This window comes from Oncorhynchus masou, chromosome 33 (genome assembly GCF_036934945.1).
Source record: "Oncorhynchus masou masou isolate Uvic2021 chromosome 33, UVic_Omas_1.1, whole genome shotgun sequence".
NCBI lineage: Eukaryota > Metazoa > Chordata > Actinopteri > Salmoniformes > Salmonidae > Oncorhynchus > Oncorhynchus masou.
In genome coordinates this window covers 42,082,864-42,101,941 of record NC_088244.1, presented here as the reverse complement: position 1 = coordinate 42,101,941, position 19,078 = coordinate 42,082,864, and the positions used below count along the sequence as shown (strand labels likewise).

General features: G+C 41.6%; 1 protein-coding gene across 2 annotated transcripts in view; it reads right to left on the bottom strand.

The window, feature by feature from the left end:
• Positions 1-18,455, bottom strand: part of LOC135528574 (kelch-like protein 17) — a 30,798-nt gene extending 12,343 nt beyond the window's left edge. The window contains exons 1-4 of one of the 2 annotated variants that reach the window (XM_064957750.1): positions 18,189-18,453; positions 6,771-7,035; positions 4,165-4,286; positions 423-644 (exon numbers count right to left, since the gene is read on the bottom strand). In XM_064957750.1, coding sequence (XP_064813822.1) covers positions 423-644; positions 4,165-4,286; positions 6,771-6,984 — 558 coding nt within the window. In that variant the 5' untranslated portion in view covers positions 6,985-7,035; positions 18,189-18,453. Of the gene's footprint in view, positions 1-422; positions 645-4,164; positions 4,287-6,770; positions 7,036-18,188 lie in introns of both variants that reach the window. The other variant, XM_064957751.1, reaches the window with a different exon arrangement.
• Between the last annotated feature and the right edge of the window lie 623 nt (positions 18,456-19,078).

Here is a 19,078-nt window from a genome sequence, read left to right as displayed (position 1 = left end):
AACTACACACTCTCGTCTTTGCTGCTTGCTCTATGAAGGATCTTGAGGGGGTTGAGGAAAGGATAGAACATGACAAGATGTTCTCCTCTTTCTGCAGGAAAGAGAGGGACAGTCAGAGTGGGAGGAGACTAACACATCCCAGTGCAGCTGAGCATCTTTGTTCGTCTTTACCAATAACTGTCAGACGAGTGGACAGCACCGTAGATCACCTTGATTGTTTAAGAGGTGAAAAGGTTTATATTCCTAGTGTGCCTAGAGCTTGCAGGCTCCCAACATCAGCGCACAAGTCATAAACCAAAGTGCCACAATAAATTTCAACAACTCCAATGCAAAACAATGACAAAAATAAGATCCCATCGCTGTCACGTCACGTCATTCTGTAAGGAAAGGCATGCTAGCTCAGTATTCTGTCTGGCCTCTACCTGTTTCAGTGGCAGCAGCATGAACTCCTCGGTCTTGGACACCTCCACGAAGTGCTGCAGGACGTACTTGTGCGCCGACTTGAGCAGGTCGCTGCAGGAGTGTGTGTCTGCGAAGCCGCGGATGCCCAGGCAGTTAGAGGGGTCCAGCTGGCTGAGGAGGAACTTACAGCAGGCGTCCCTCACCCCGTTGAGCTGCAGCAGGCTGGCCGCTGGCAGTAAGGTCTAGAAGAAAAAGAGGACGATCGGGGGGAGCCATAGACGCCTGAGCAATGTAGCAAACGTCGCAGCTGCAGTTTTTGCACCCTCGCTTTTTTTTAACCAGAAAAGTATCATGATCCATTAGGTAATTTCTCATTTTCAAATTATTAGCAATGTTTTGAGCTAGTCTGTATTAAAATACATCATTATTATATAATATATCAAATGGAAGTAACAGATTCCATTTTGCACCCCCTCCCCTCGTTGCCTCAAGATGAATGGTTTGGCCCACTTGAAAGCGATGCTTCACTCCCTTGCTCCACTGTTTTGGCTCAGTGCAGTTAGAAAGCACTCGCTGCCCCACTGGTGTTAAAAAAATGAACATTTGTATCACTGTTTCATGTCGGATGCACACAGGGTGTTGTTACATATCATTTTAGAGGCAGCACCACGAGCAAAGTTTGCCATTTCACGTTGCCTGTAAGAACCTTGATGAGCACGAGCATGTCTGATAAGGCTTTGAGAGAACCTCAATGGCTGGAGTCCTCTCTCCTCGCCTCCTTCACAAAACTCATTGGAGGAGAAGGTCAGAGGGGCGGGACCTCTGGCTTTCTCATCCAATGCGATTTGAGAAGGAGGCGAGGAGAGGGGACGTGAGGAGTTTACACTTGAGATTCTCCCACTGACTGAGTAGCCTTCCATCAGCCTACCACCTTTGCAGAAAACGGCGTGTACGGTAGCTGGCGAGCTGTCAATGAGTAGCTGACAAGTAGATAGTGAGAAATAATCATTAGGCCTAATATTACATGATTACATCTGTGGAATAACTTTTCTCCCCAAGCTGTTTACAGGTATTTAGCACCATTTGGCATTTTTGCCATACATTTTCCCAAAATAAATTGGTTTAAACCACATTGTTAAAATGTTGTTTTCATTCAGTTACAAAAGTAAACAGCCTGGCTGAGCCCCATGAGAGTGCAACACGGCCGCTTCACGGTTACAATGTAGCCAAGCTGTGTTTATATGTGCCTGTGCGCAAATTGAAAAAGCACAGCATATTTGTACCTTGATGAATCAGCTCTGCTTTGCTTGGTTGGTAATATCGACCCAATAAGCAATTTCTATCCTTGTTGCATCAAATATGTATGCTGCTCAGACAAGTTTTAAACATTTTCATGGTGACAGGAGCTAGGTTTCTATCCAATTGGCGACATATTTTCATGCGAATATTCCAAAAGAAAACGTGCATTTTTTCACCAGTGGTATGTTTCCACCAAACGGACTTGTTGCAGATAAAAATCAGTGCGTTATGACGTAGAGCATAAAAAATGTACTTTTTTTGCTTAAGTTTAAATGTACTGAATAAAAATCTAAAGTTCAATGTGTTTCCATTGTATTTTTGACTAAAACTGTTGGGTTAAATAGCAAATGTCCCTACTCTGGTCTTGGTACGTGTGCTCTAGCCAACAGCTGGAAGATAGTCTACAGTGTGGGTAGGCTGTGTGGGTAGGCTAATCTACATGAGATTATTACTGATAAAAGCGAGAACGGCAGTCAAGCATCGATCCTGTCACCAGAATATAACCCTCACTAGTTATTGGAAAGGAGCACCAAACTCATCACCTTGCACTTTCACCACCTTGTGAAAGTAACCTAATAAACTGCATGGTTTCCCAAATCATAGTGGAAGGACCACACACCATATCATCATGTGAATCCAGGTTTACTTCGATATGATGGTTATTATATCAATATTTGCGCATAAATGAGTTTCCACCACCATTTCTCACAGACAAACAAATTATCTTTAGGCATTTATAAACTTGTACCAAACCTTCCGGTTTCCATCAGCTGTCCTGATTTTTTTTATATGGTATACCTTTATTCGCATAAAACGACAGGGTTAAAAAGGCAGAACGGAAAAGTCATGTGCTTACTGGAGACTACACTTACTGGAGACTACACTTATTGGAGACTACACTTTGTTATTCCATTGTACTCCCACTTTTACATAAAGTCTGGTTCCCATGGGTGGAGCGATATAAAACGTGAAGATGAGTATAGGATGATACGGGGTATGACGATGAGTATAGGATGATACGGGGTATGACGATGAGTATAGGATGATACGGGGTATGAAGATGAGTATAGGATGATACGGGGTATGAAGATGAGTATAGGATGATACGGGGTATGAAGATGAGTATAGGATGATACGGGGTATGAAGATGAGTATAGGATGATACGGGGTATGAAGATGAGTATAGGATGATACGGGGTATGAAGATGAGTATAGGATGATACGGGGTATGACGATGAGTATAGGATGATACGGGGTATGACGATGAGTATAGGATGATACGGGGTATGACGATGAGTATAGGATGATACGGGGTATGAAGATGAGTATAGGATGATACGGGGTATGAAGATGAGTATAGGATGATACGGGGTATGAAGATGAGTATAGGATGATACGGGGTATGAAGATGAGTATAGGATGATACGGGGTATGAAGATGAGTATAGGATGATACGGGGTATGAAGATTAGTATAGGATGATACGGGGTATGAAGATTAGTATAGGATGAATGGGGTATGAAGATTAGTATAGGATGATACGGGGTATGAAGATTAGTATAGGAACATACGGGGTATGAAGATTAGTATAGGATGAATGGGGTAGGATGTAAATGGTTTGTGGCGTGATGCTAAAGGATGTGACAATATATAAGAGATTAGGAACAGAAATACTTTGACGAAGTAATGTAATCATCAGTATCAGTGTGTTTTCATGGAATCATTTTACGGTTTTTACTTTAGGTTACTAAATGTATTAGTTCCAGAGAGGTACGTATACAAAGCTATTAAAACAAGAGTCAAATACTTCTCAAACCCGTTCAGATTTCATGCTCTCCACGAACATCAGAGTACAGAACTCTCCCGTTTTTCTTTGACAGTGGTCAGAGAAGTTTATAAACTTTGAGAGTGTTTGAGACCACCATGTAGAATAATGATGTTACATTAAGAGCTCATCCCAAATGGCACTCTATTCCCTACATACTGACTACTTTTGACTACATAGTGCACTACATATGTAGTTTTATCTCAATCTCTTCATTCAAAGACTCAATCATGGACATTCTTACTGACAGTTGTGGCTGCTTTGCGTGATGTATTGTTGTCTCTACCTTCTTTCCCTTTGTGCTGTTGTCTGTGCCCAATAATGTTTGTACCCTGTTGTGCTGCTACCATGTTGTTGTCATGTGTTGCTGCCTTGCTATGTTGTTGTCTTAGGTCCCCCTTTATGTAGTGTTGTGTCTCTTATCGTGATGTGTGTTATGTTCTATATTTCATTATTTTTTATTATTTTATTTTTTAATCCCAGCCCCTGTCCCCGCAGGAGGCCTTTTGGTAGGCCGTCAATGTAAATAAGAATTTGTTCTTAACTGAATTGCCTAGTTAAATAAAGGTTAAATACAAATAAATAAATAAAAGTAGGGAATAAGGTGCTATTTGAGATGCAGTAGTCTTTTCTTCTTACCTGCACGTTGCCCTCCCCCACCACAATTTCTGCTGTGTAGGCATACTGAACCAGCTGTTCCAATGCCTGCGGGTCAATGTCATGCAGGGTCACGTGGGTCTGGCGACTCTCCGACATCTCATCTGCATGACCACAGACAGACAACAGAGTTTTTCAGTTTTCCAGTCTGTGCCTGTGTCTGTGCGGACAAACCATATGCGAAACCAATTCAACGTGTCAAGTGAGAGAAATCAAATCAGAGTTGATTTCAAGTGCAATTAACACTCCATTTTAACTGAAAGACTTGTGTGTGTGTGTGTGTGTGTGTGTAATGTGGTCTATACTCTATTGCAGGGTTCCCCAACTGGCAGCCCATGGGGGGGGGGCACACATAAAAGACTGTAATAACACCAACAACTCAGCTCAAAGTGATTCATTTTTTAAATATGTTTCAAAGTATTCCCACACATAACAGCTAGCTTTGAAATGATTATGTTTTAGTCAAATGTTATATCTGTTTGGGATTCTTGCGCTCAATTTGCATTCTAAAAATGTTTTGTAACTAAGTTCCGGCCCCATGACCATTGCTTCAAGAACAAAAATCGACCTGCGGCTTAATCAAGTTGATGATCCCTGCTCTATAGCCACAGACATGAAGCACGTACCTCCCATTATACACAAACTCTCATAGGACAGTCACTGCATAGCACTATGAAATTGTTCAGCATTTGTAGCTGTCTGCGTCTGAGTGATTAATTGTTTTGACTGTCAGACAATCTTTGTGTAATTCCGATTCCTGGAACTATGAGGCGCTTGCGTTAATTAAGCCAAACACAGCGAAGAAGCACATTGTAGCATTGAAGGTAGTCCATTTGTTCCAACAGGTCAAAAGAACCAGCACACACGCACAACAGCGTTTTGGTTATATTGATTAGATTTGTTGGCTGTACAGGGCATTCGGAAAGAATTCAGAATTCAGACCCCTTGACCCCTCTATCAGGTTGGATGTGGAGCGTCGTTGCACAGTTATTATCAGGTCATTCTAGAGATGTTCGATCGGGTTCAAGTCCGGGCTGGGCAACTCAAGGACATTCAGAAACTTGTCCCGAAGCCACTCTGTGGCAACTGTGTTGCCTTGGCTTTGCACTTAGGGTTGTTGTCCTGTTGGAAGTTGAACCTTCGCCCCAGTCTGAGGTCCTGTGCAGGCTTTCATCAAGGAGCTCTCTGTAATTTGCTCTGTTCATCTTACCCTTGATCCTGATTAGTATTTCTTCCACTGAAAAACATCCCCACAGCATGATGCTGCCACCCCCATGCTTCACCGTAGGGATGGTGCCAGGTTTCCTCCAGAAGTGACGCTTGGCATTCAGGCCAAAGAGTTCAGTCTTGGCGTCATCAGACCTGACAATCTGGTTTCTCATGGTCTGAGTCCTTTAGGTGCCTTTTGGCAAACTCCAAGCGAGCTGTTGTGTCCTTTTTACTGAGGAGTCGCTTCCGTCTGGCCACTCTACCATAAAGGCCTGATTGGTGGAGTGCTGCACAGATGGTTTTCCTTCTGGAAGGTTATCCCATCTCCACAGAGGACCTCTGGAGCTCTGTCAGAGTGACCATCGGGTTCTTTGTCACCTCCCTGACCAAGGACATTCTCCCCAGATTTCTCAATTTGGCCGAGCAGCCAGCTCTAGGAAGAGTCTTGGTGGTTCCAAACTTTTTCCATTTAAGAATGTTCTTGGGGACCATCAATGCTGCAGAATTTTTTTGGTACCCTTCTCCAGATGTGCGCCTCAACACAATCCTGTCTCGGAGCTCTACGGACAATTCTTTCGACCTCACGGCTTAGTTTTTATTCTGACATGCACTGTCAACTGTGGGACCTTATATAGACAAGTGCGTGAGGAATGGAAACAGGATGCAGTTGAGCTCAATTTCGAGTCTCATAGCAAAGGGTCTGAATACTTATGTAAAGAAAATACATTTATAAATTTGCTAAAATAAAAATAAAATCTTTTCGCTTTGTCGTTATGGGGTATTATGTGTATTTTGATGTTTTTTATTTTATATTTAATCCATTTTAGAATAAGGCTGTAACGTATTAAAACGTGGAAAAGGGGAAGGGGTCTGAATACTTTCCGAAGGCACTGTATCAGCAGACTTAAATAGGCCTAGGTTTAGAGCATGGTCAGTTGAAAATGAGTCTAGTGGTGAGTCTTAAAGCCTCATACCCTCACAAGGCTCTAGTCTGAGCTGCAGGAGGGAGGAGGAAAACTGGGACACACCTCACCTGATGATCTATGACCCCAACAGGAAAGAACGCACACAACAGGGAGGAAGGAAGGAAGTGGTCACTGATGAGGAAGGAAGCAAACAAATGAGGTGTTGCTCACAAGTCGAGGTGCCACTGCCACTCACACACATTGAGCAAAATGTAGGGCAGTTCAATGTCTGAGCATTCAAGCAACAACCAATAATCCCCACAAACCCCTCACACCACTTTGTTCATGGTAAAGAGGGGGAGACGGTGTCCCAAAGTGAGTGACTAACACTAGTAGTGAACACTGGTGAGGGTGTGGAAAACAGAATAGCAGTCTCAGTAGCCGTGGGTGCGGACTCGGAGGAGGGATACTTACTTGTAAACATGGCGTGGAAGTAGGGACTGCAGGATGCCAGCACCACCTTGTGTGCCTTAATCTCCTTGTTGGAGACGTGTAGCACGATGTCACAGAGCAAGCTGCGCTGGCGCATCCTGTTCATGGACACGAACGAGTCGTGGTAGTGGCGCTTGGAGTTGTGCGAGATGCTGTGGCCGTCACGGTTCAGCAGCTGCATGCCCCCCTCCATCATGGTGCCCTGCTCCGCTGCAGCCGGCTCCTGCCTGGGCCTCACTCTGGGAGACTGCAACACAAGGGGATCAACAAATTCTAAGAATTTCACCCAGATTCCCAGGTTTTCTAGAAATTCCAGAATGAATTTTGCAGCCCTAGGTTCATTCCTATTAAATTGAACCAATTCGATAAATCTCTGTTTTGTCATATGTGACTGTTTGTCATCAAAAGAACTCTTACATCACTGCTGTAATAGGCATGACAGGTGTCATAACAATCATAGTAGCTGATGTGACAACTGACTGTACAATCATGACAGCCAGGTATACCAAAATGTAGGTTAGCTAGGCCAGCATGGTTAGTTTGTATAGCACTCTGTGCTAGCCAGTAATATCCACATCATAATACTGACATCAGCTATCAAGACTGCTTGATTCTACTTTGCTTTAAGTCTGTCCGTCAATGTCATTGAAGATGTTGATGTAGGCTAGGTCCTAATCATGTATGTCAAATCAAAAGTACAATACAGGTCGAGTTAGTATTTCACAAAAGCAAGCCAGGACTGATGGTTTGGTTAGCTAAACTTGCAAGTCTGTGTGTTTGGTTACCAAAGCATCTACTGTCGCCATCTAGTGAACTTGCTAGCTATGGATGAACACATTTCTAGTGGGAAATGTGTTAAATTATGGTATATGATGGTATAAGGGATTGTCAACTCATGGAAGTTCATTATTTTCCATAGAACGCATAGCCTCTTGTTGATTATCCCTTATGTAATCTTGTTCAATGTTATCCTTGCTTATAAGGCAAGCTTGATATTGTATGTATTGTAATAGAATAAGGTCTTAGCTCATTGCCAGCTGCAGCTCCTGGCAGGGTGTGTGGGGTAAGAAGGATGCGCGCGGGCGCACACACACACACACACACACACACATTAAGAACACACTTTAGAATGGTGCATAAGCATTTAGATGCCCTATACTGTACTCTGTAGAATCGTGTTATAATGAATATTTACATTCCTCTCAACTGTGTGTGTCATGCCAAAAGTGGCTAAAAGTGTCATTTAATCTGGTCCTCTTTCTACCAAATGTGGTATATTTTTGTAGTAATGTTTTAGAATCTAAAGAATCTACAGCAGGCCTTATAAAAGTTTTAGGGAGGCTTCATGAAAAGGCCCACCATGATATGTACTGCCATTTTAGCCTGAACAGCTGTTAACTCTTAGTATATCACTTGTAAATGCCTCATCAGCTTTATTGAGCTAACCAGCCCGGTCTAACCCCGTCATAACACAAAATATAAGGTTGTTTTACTGTAATGGGTGTAATGGTGGATGGATGTCTGAAGACATTGCACCAAGGTTCTGTAAAATTATTCTGGTGGAAATGATATTGTTGTCAATATAGCCTACCTTTCTGATAGGCTGGATGTTTGTTGATTGAAGGCTGTGTGTACACACATGCCATAAGTTTGTGCGTTCTGGGGGTGTAACCAGTCTGAAAGATAACCACTTAAAACAGTTAACCCTATCAGTCCTGTGACCCCAGAAAAATATTTGGCTTTTCATTATCTGACTTTCATTTATACAGTGCATTGCGAAAGTATTCGGCCCCCTTGAACTTTGAGACCTTTTGCAACATTTCAGGCTTCAAACAAAGATATAAAAAAAAAATTTTTTTGTGAAGAATCAACAACAAATGGGACACAATCATGAAGTAGAATGACATTTATTGGATATTCAAAACTTTTTTAACAAATCAAAAACTGAAAAATTGGGCGTGCAAAATTATTATTCAGCCCCTTTACTTTCAGTGCAGCAAATTCTCTCCAGAAGTTCAGTGAGGATCTCTGAATGATCCAATGTTGACCTAAATAATTAATGATGATAAATACAATCCACCTGTGTGTAATCAAGTCTCCGTATAAATGCACCTGCACTGTGATAGTCTCAGAGGTCCGTTAAAAGCGCAGAGAGCATCATGAAGAACAAGGAACACACCAGGCAGGTCCGAGATACTGTTGTGAAGAAGTTTAAAGCCGGATTTGGATACAAAAGCTTTAAACATCCCAAGGAGCACTGTGCAAGCGATAATATTGAAATGGAAAGAGTATCAGACCACTGCAAATCTACCAAGACCTGGCCGTCCCTCTAAACTTTCAGCTCATACAAGGAGAAGACTGATCAGAGATGCAGCCAAGAGGCCCATGATCACTCTGGATGAACTGCAGAGATCTACAGCTGAGGTGGGAGACTCTGTCCATAGGACAACAATCAGTCGTATATTGCACAAATCTGGCCTTTATGGAAGAGTGGCAAGAAGAAAGCCATTTCTTAAAGATATCCATAAAAAGTGTTGTTTAAAGTTTGCCACGAGCCACCTGGGAGACACACCAAACATGTGGAAGAAGGTGCTCTGGTCAGATGAAACCAAAATTGAACTTTTTGGCAACAATGCAAAACGTTATGTTTGGCGTAAAAGCAACACAGCTCATCACCCTGACCACACCATCACCAATGTCAAACATGGTGGTGGCAGCATCATGGTTTGGGCCTGCTTTTCTTCAGCAGGGACAGGGAAGATGGTTAAAATTGATGGGAAGATGGATGGAGCCAAATACAGGACCATTCTGGAAGAAAACCTGATGGAGTCTGCAAAAGACCTGAGACTGGGACGGAGATTTGTCTTCCAACAAGACAATGATCCAAAACATAAAGCAAAATCTACAATGGAATGGTTCAAAAATAACCATATCCAGGTGTTAGAATGGCCAAGTCAAAGTCCAGACCTGAATCCAATCGAGAATCTGTGGAAAGAACTGAAAACTGCTGTTCACAAATGCTCTCCATCCAACCTCACTGAGCTGGAGCTGTTTTGCAAGGAGGAATGGGAAAAAATGTCAGTCTCTCGATGTGCAAAACTGATAGAGACATACCCAAGCGACTTACAGCTGTAATCGCAGCAAAAGGTGGCGCTACAAAGTATTAACTTAAGGGGGCTGAATAATGTTGCATGCCCAATTTTTCAGTTTTTGATTTGTTAAAAAAGTTTTAAATATCCAATAAATGTCGTTCCACTTCATGATTGTGTCCCACTTGTTGTTGATTCTTCACAAAAAAAATACAGTTTTATATCTTTAGGTTTGAAGCCTGAAATGTGGCAAAAGGTCGCAAAGTTCAAGGGGGCCGAATACTTTCTCAAGGCAATACTTTCGCAATACTTTTGTAAAGCCCTTATACTTCGCCTCACAAGTGTTTTACCATGTTCTTTTCAGGACAACCAGGTTACAAGCAGAACACAAAACTATTTGACAAAAACAGTTGAATTCATGAGTTTTGTTGACAAATGTCAATTTAAAAATAAGGTCCACCAAAGCAAAAAACAGAAAGATGAATGAAGTACATAAATTGTTTGCTCACTAAGAGCAACATCCAACTAGTCAGTGACAACTGTGTGGAGTTTGTGAAAGCAACTATGTGAGCTTATTACAGTACTATAGACACTATGTCCTGGGATTTCCTATCTTCTTCGTAAAAGCTTGTGAGCTCTGTGAGAGTCTCAGCTTTTAATAAAGATTTTAATACTTTGTAGTTCAAACCATTCGGACTCTACAGATATTTTTGTAAAAAGACCAGGCCCTGGGCCCCTTCGGGATCCACCCTGAACATATTTTTGACACACCGGACTGCTGTGACTGTATGCTTGTTCTGGGACCCTACTGGTAGTAACATCTTGACAGTAAAGCATTTCACCTGGCCAAGGTTGTACTTCAGTGTGTGTGAGGGGGTGGGGTACTACGATAACAGTTATGTTACAACTGAATAACGGTAACACTATCTTACGTTGGTTCTTACGAGTGTAAGTTTCATGCCCTGATAACCTAGACCGAGCACTGGTTACTTCTATGAGGCCTATGCCATAGATTACATAGACTCGATGTATCAGTGTCAGATGCATTACTTCTTGCTCCTTCAACAAATTAATTGTTTTAACCATTGATAGAGAAGCATCTTAAAATGTCACCACTACTGCATAACAGGGCTTGTCTTTCTCACACACACACACACACACACACACACACACACACACACACACACACACACACACACACACACACACACACACACACACACACACACACACACACACACACACACACACACACACACACACACACACACACACACACACACACGTTCTAATGCCCAGGGAAAATAGCGAGCATTGGACTATTTTGCACATGGATCATTTCCAAATGTTGACATGACATTCATTCAAGTTTATATTTTCAACAGATACAAGGTTGCCAGCACCAATGAATAAGAATGCATTGTTGTCACTGCAGCGATGGGTCATTAACTGACACACTGACTATTATGCGTAGCCATGCCACTGTCAGTGTCACTCAGAGGACACACAAACCTATTCACACACACACACACACACAAACGATACCTTTCCTTTTTCTGACTCACTAGGTATTCTGGATGACTGCCAGACATACTGCTTCAATTTCTGCAGACCATTTCTCTGCTTTGTTTGTTTATCAGCATGTATTTGGTCATTTCACCTTCCTCCTTGAGGTTGTTTCTATTCATTTCTATTCCTAAAGATGGGGTTGGGGGTGCAATGCCACAACACCATCCATTTTGAATAACCGTATCGTCAGCAAGAAAAGCAATGGCAGAAAATACAAATGACCAGTGATAAACGTTGCAGTTTCGTGGAACCAGGGAAGAACTGACGACGTGACGGTGGTAGGCCTGATCACCGACAGCGAGACAGCCTATAGGGAGGTCAGAGACCGGGTAGTGTGGTGCCAGGACAACAACCTTTCCCTCAACATCAGCATGACAAATGAGCTGATCATGGAATACAGGAAATGGGAGAGCCGAGCACGCCCCCATTCACATCAGTGGAGTGGGTCGAGAGCTTTAAGTTCCTCAGTGTCCACATCACTAAGGATCGATCATGGTCAACATACACCAACACAGTTGTGAAGAAGACACAGTAATTCCTCTTCCCCCCCAGGAGGCTGAAAAGATTAGGGATGGTCCCTCAGATCCTCAAACAACTCTACAGCTGCACCATTGAGAGCCTCTTGCATCACTGTTTGGTATGGCAACTGCTTGGCAGCCGACAGCAAAGGCACTACAGAGGGTAGTGCGTGTGGCCCAGTACATCACTGGGGAAGAGCTCCCTGCCATCCAGGACCTCTATAACAGGCAGTGTCAGAAGAAGGCCATAAAAATTGTCAAAGACTCCAGCTAACGCACAGCAAGAGGTACCGAAGCACCAAGTCTGGAACCAACCGGAACATGAAAAGCTTCTACCCCCAGGCTATAAGACTGCTAAATAGTTCATAACATATTTAACCAAATAGCTAGCTGGACTATCTGCATTGACCCTTTACGCACAAACTTTTTTGACCCCTTAAATACACTGCTGCTACTGTTTATCATCTATCCTGTTGCCTATGCACTCAATTACCCCTGCACATCAACTCAGTACTGGTACACATAATAATAAATATATATAATATATAGGCAAGTTATCGTTACTCATTGTGTATTTACTATTATGTGTTATTACTTTTCTATTACTTCTCTATTTTCTCTTACTCTGCATTGTTGGAAAGGGCCCGTAAGCAAGCATTTCACTGTCAGTCTACACCTGTTGTTTACCAATGACATTTTATTTGAACGACTGATCCCTCTCAATGAAGTCACAGAAGTTCAAGGCCGACCGTGGTATTGCAGGCATTGTTAGCAGAAAACAGGTTCCCCCATTATAGTGAATGGAAAAATGGCGATAATCGTGGTCAATCTTCGTGTCAATATATTTTTTTAAGACAATCATGGTACCAATAATTGCTTCTAATAGACCAGAAAGACATATGTCTTTGAACCAATATGGCCAAAAGTATCTGGACACCTGCTCGTCGAACATCTCATTTCAAAATAATGGGCATTAATATAGAGTTGGACCCCCCTTTGCTGCTATAGCAGTCTCCACTCGTCTGGGAAGGCTTTCTACTAGATGTTATAACATTGCTGCGGGGTCTTGCTTCCATTCAGCCACAAGCTGACATTGTGCTTCCAGAGGCAGTTTGAAACTCGGTAGTGAGTGTTGCAACCGAGGACAGACAATTTTTACACGCTTCAGCACTCGGCGGTCCCGTTCTGTAAGATTGCGAGGCCTACCACGTCACGGCTAAGCTGTTGTTGCTCCTAGATGTTTCCACTTCACAATAACAGCACTTACAGTTGACCAGGGCACCTCTAGCAGGGCAGAAATTTGATGAACTGACTTGTTGGAAAGGTGGCATCCTATGACGGTGCCACGTTGAAAGTCCCTGATCTCTTCAGCATGAGTCATTCTACTGCCAATGTTTGTCTATGGAGATTGCATAGCTGTGTACTCGATTTTATACACCTATCAGCAATGGGTGTGGCTGAAATAGTCATGTAGAGTGCTTAACAAGAGGGGGCAGCACTGAGCTAGCCTGCAACATATTTTCCTGGAGTAGCTCAAACTCTCCATGAGACGCCAGCTTAACCGACTTAATTTGGCTTCAATTCACATAGGAATTAATGGCGTCACGTGAAGCATCCAATTTGATAATCGCTACGGTCTGTCTCGGTCCATATTTGTGTAAAGCATATGATATATGAAGAAAGCCTCTGTTCAATCCTCTGCAGGGGTGTCGTGCTGCCTGAGCGCAGGCTCCTTCCCTTTTGACTCGAGAATGATCTTATAAAACTATTTCTGGAAAATTAATTCTGATACATTCTAAATAAATTATATTTAATTACCACTTAAATTCAATGAAAAACTATAGAATGACAAATAAAAATGTATAGCAGCCTAGAGGTAAGTAAATTGGTGGTTTCTTCCCTGTCTTCTCTCTGGCGGTGGCAAGAATTAACTATTAGGCTACCTGTGTGCACTGCAGAGGCCAGTAAGAGTCTTGCCCACTTTGGCCAATCAGAACAATGGGAAAAAAGTAATTCACTGTGTGTCTGCCTCGAGGATGTTCATAAAACTCCATGGACCCTCTTGCACAGTGGAACCCTGAACAATATGTGACCACTTCTTAAGGCGACAACGTTTTGCTGAAGACTCCCAAACCAGAGTGGCCAAAGGGAGACACAAGGACCATTCTAGCTTGGAATGTCAGGGTAGACAATTGGAAATGTGAATTGGGCTAAGTTGGAGGTAATTATGCATTTAGGTTATAGTTTTTGAGAAGCATGAATACACCACACCAAACACTTGATTTTATGGCTGTGCAATTCTACATAGTAATGATTTATGTTCACTAGTTGGTCAAATGACTTGATAGAATGTAATTGCATAGATTAAAATGCAATGAATTGATAGTTGCCTTCTCTTTATTTTATTCTGTAAAACGGTACGATACATTCGGAAAGTATTCAGACCCCTTGACTTTTCCCAGATTTTGTTACATTACAGCCTCATACTAAAATCGATTAAATAAAATGTTTTCCTCATCAATCCACACACAATACTTCAATAAAGCGAAAACAGGTTAATAATTGTGTGCACATTTATTAGAAATAAAAAACAAAAATACCTTATTGACATAAGTATTCAGAACCTTTGCTTTGAGACTTGAAATTGAGCTCAAGTGCATCCCGTTTCCATTGATCATCCTTGAGATGTTTCTACAACTTGATTAGAGTGAACCTGTGGTAAATTCAATTGATTGGACATGATTTGGAAAGGCACACATCTGTCTATATAAAGGTACCACAATTGACAGTGCATGTCAGAGAAAAAACCAAGCCATGAGGTTAAAGGCATTGTCCGTAGAGGATTGTGTCGAGGCACAGATCTGGGGAAGGGTACCAAAAAATGTCTGCAGCATTGAAATACCCCAAGAACGCAGTAGCCTCCATCATTCTAAAATGGAAGAAGTTTGGAATCACCAAGACTCTTCCCTGAGTTAGCGGCCCGGCCAAACTGAGCAATTGGGGGAGAAGGGCCTTGGTCAGGGAGGAGACAAAGAACCTGATGGTCACTCTGACAGAGCTCCAAAGTTCCTCTGTGGAGATGGGAGAAACTTCCAGAAGGACAACCATCTCTGCAGCACTACAACAATCAGGCATTTCTGGTAGAGCGGCCAGACAGAAGCCACTCCATAGTAAAAGGAAAATGACAGCCCACTTGGAGTTTGCCAAAAGGCACCTAAAGGACTCTCAGACCATAAGAAACTTGATTCTCTTGTATGATGAAACCAAGATTGAACTATTTGGCCTGAATACCAAGCTTCACGTCTGGAGGAAACCTGGCACCATTACAGTGAAGCATGGTGGTGGCAGCATCATGCTGTGGGGATGTTCTTCAGTGGCAGGGACTGTGAGACTAGTCAGGGTTGAGGGAAAGATGAATGGCACAAAGTACAGAGAGATCCTTGATGAAAACCTGCTCCAGAGTGCTCAGGACCTCAGGCTGGGTCAAAGGTTGACGTGGACTATTCCATTCAAACATTAATCTTTATTCAATATTGATTCATTATTTCAATAATGAAACCGTCGCCTCGACATTCTTGACTGTCGGGCCGAGAGCCTACCCTTCACAGACAATGCACAGTTTATATAGCTGATACCAGAATGCTTGGTTCCACCCTTCCCATATAGATTGAGGGGCACCATAAGCCATTTTGGGTTCATCCTCTGGTCATCTGCCTCTGGTGCTGTTTCGCAGATGCCAGGACAATTAAGAATACTGAGGCCTTTGTCTGTTCCTCCAGGCTCTCTCTATTTTGGTGAGACCCACCACATCTGATCTATGGAATGCCAGCTGTAGTTTTTTTTATCACCAAGCCATCACTTAATCAGTTGCCAGTCCAAGTTCCATAAAGACTCCTCTCAGTTAACTCAGAAAGGAGCGAGACAGTCCTAAGAACCTTACTCTATTAAATAAAACAACCATTTGGTGCATAAATATAACATAATCTTGTATCCACAAAGTAGAAAATAGTAAAAATAAAGAAAAACCTTTGAATGAGTAGGTGTGTCCAAACTTTTGACTGGTGCTGTATGTAAATGTGATTTTTTTAATTTATTTTTTATAAACTTGCAAAAATTTATATAAACCTGTTTTGCTTTGTCATTGTGGGCTTATGTGTGTAGATTGATGAGGGGAAAAAACTATTTAATACATTTTAGAATAAGGCTGTTATGTAACAAAATGTGGGAAAAGTCAAGGGATCTGAATACTTTCTGAATGCAACGTTTATCGTAACCATGTGTTCAAGCTAAACAAATCAAAGCGTATTTATAATACCGCGTGTAAGCTATACAATGTAAGACCTACACGCAATAAAGCCTTCTTTGCAAATAGTGCAATGATATTAAGCTATATGTATTTACATTAGGCTATAGCCTACAAATAGCTATACCATGTAGTCATAGGCCTACTACAAATGATTGTTGTTTGATCCTGAACTGGCCAAATGGAAGAGCTATCCTTCAGCGCCACAAGTTGGTTCAACTTCTTTAATTGACATCATTGCACGATCCTGGCGCTGTACTTTCAGAACCATTTAATTAAAATATCCTTTTAAAATGACATTTCATCAAGATCTGTTGCCTATGCCTATAATAGTCATACCCATCGCTTATTATTACAAATAGAAGATTGTCCTTTCTCACAACGGTGCTCGTTTAGTAAAGCTAGATCAAATCATCAATGTCGTGTTACATAACCAAATACAATACCAACATAGGGCTGTAACATTCCTGCTACACCAAAAGCACCTCCTTTTCTAATGAGATTTTAGAATGGTTTAGCTGAAACCGAATAGTCATATTTCTTTCTCATGCACCAAAACTCCACAGATCGTGGCACTAGGCAGGATATGTGCTTTGATTGAAACAAAATACGAGAAAGGGTAATAGTTTAACACCATCTTCTCTCATTCACTCAGGAAACAGTAATTAAAGAATAACTAAATGCCTATTCCCATGAAAATGATTGAGATCAATAAAATAATCAGAATGGAGATAGGTTTGGACGTTTCACCGGTAAAACATTAATAATGATCATTCATGACTGACAGTGATGATGGCCTATATTTTGAAATGAGGTAACCTATGCCTAACTCGATGTTTGAGAGTATTACAAATATTTAGACAATAGCCTGTGTGTGGGCATAGGTGGACGTTGCAATCGGAGGATGCATTTTTTATAATGATTAAATTATCTACATCTGTCGGTACACACTGAGTGATAAAAATATGAAGTCACTTTTTTTTTAAGCCACACTCATCTAAAAAAAAATATATATAGCACTACACCAGTGATCCTCTATGACGTTGCTGACTGCATGAGCAACGACATCAAATTTAAGGTGGATCTGCAGCAGTGACGAATTCCTCATCGTTGCGGTGTGAATAAAATTAGACACTGACAGGAATAAATAATGTTTGTTTTTTTGCTGTAATTGTGATATCGACTAAAAGGCGCTTATGACATTCATACATTATCATTAGCTATCTACTATGTGCAAGGTGCTATCTCTACACCACCTTAAATCGCTGGATCGTCTGGTCTGGCCACTCAAGAACATTATCGCAAAACAGGGCACTCCAACTCTGTTCCTGGGGAGCTATCCTCCTGAATGGTTTCGCTCCTACCCCAGGTGTAACTAACCTGATTCATCCATCTTATCAACCAGCTAATGATTAGGGTTGGAGTGAAAACCTACACTACAGGACGGTAGCACTCCAGCAACAGGGTTGGAGAGCCCCGTCCCAAAACATAACCTGCAGCAAATGATCATCCTCTCTCTAGACAGACAAATCGATATTGAAGTCAGAACATCGAATCCTAACTATATTTAGCCGCTCTATTGAGATTACGTTCCCACAGAAAAAAAGCTGTACTATCGCTAGAAATGAGTGACTGCGTCTGGTGTCCCACGAGATGAACATAAAGTGCAATTTTGAATTTCCAGAATGGCTATTTAGCTAGCGACAGTCCTCCATATGGTTAGCTAAACGTTTCCCTTTTCATCTGTGGCTAAAACATAACTGTCATTGATTTTGCTACTATAGCTAACTAACCGATAGCTAGCTAGCTATATGTTTACTACATAGCCACCGGCAGTCGTGAAAAAATGACATGGCGATGTCGAGATTTAGCTAGTTAAAGTTAGCTAGCTAGCTACTACACGGTAGAACTCAAGACTCACCAGCCGTCGTCTGTGTCGCAAGGACAGCACAAATGTATTTCTAGCTGTAACCTTTTCCAGTTTCTTGATATGTTATAGTCCAAGTTCAGAATGTAACTTATTTGATTTATCAGTATTTTGAATTGCTAATCATCACGTCAACATTACATGATGTCGCATCAAAACAATGCTTGTATCGCTCGCTCCACACAAGTGACACTGACAAATACTTCGTTTCTCCTTTTTTCAGACTGTGCATTTTAAAACAGTTTTTATATCTTGCAAAAACACAAAGTGAACTAATACGTGTTTTGCTATTGCACATGATACCGATTGAAAAGCGAAATACAAAATCAATTTAGATGAACGAGTCTCTGCTAAATCTATGGATTTGCATAAACCTTCTCAAATTGAACGTCACCCATAATATCAATGCTTTAGATTGGTGAAGTTCGAGGTCGTCTTTTGTAGTCACGGTTGGCGAATTATCAGTCTCACAATACCCATGTTCGAGAGGATCAAAACAGTAATGTATCATGTGTAAATTGTGACTGACGGATCTGCAAATAATAATGAGTAGTTATTTATGATGCAAGGTTCTTTGTAGATCATTTGGCTGCAGTGTTGAACAAGCCCACAGAATGGAAAAGCATTTAAAGGGGCAATCTGCATACATTTTTTCATTTAGAAATGTATTATACAGTATGTACCCATTGATTCTTGAAGAATGTAACTTAGAAATACCTCATGAGCTTAGATCAACTGTCGTACCCCATCAGAACCCAAAATATAAACTTGTTTTACTCCAATGTTTTATTTAAAAAAAGTAAATCTAAACAAACACTATATAGCCTAAAAACATGGTTAAAACTCTAATGTTGATATCCCGGATGGTCAGTCCTTGCAACCAT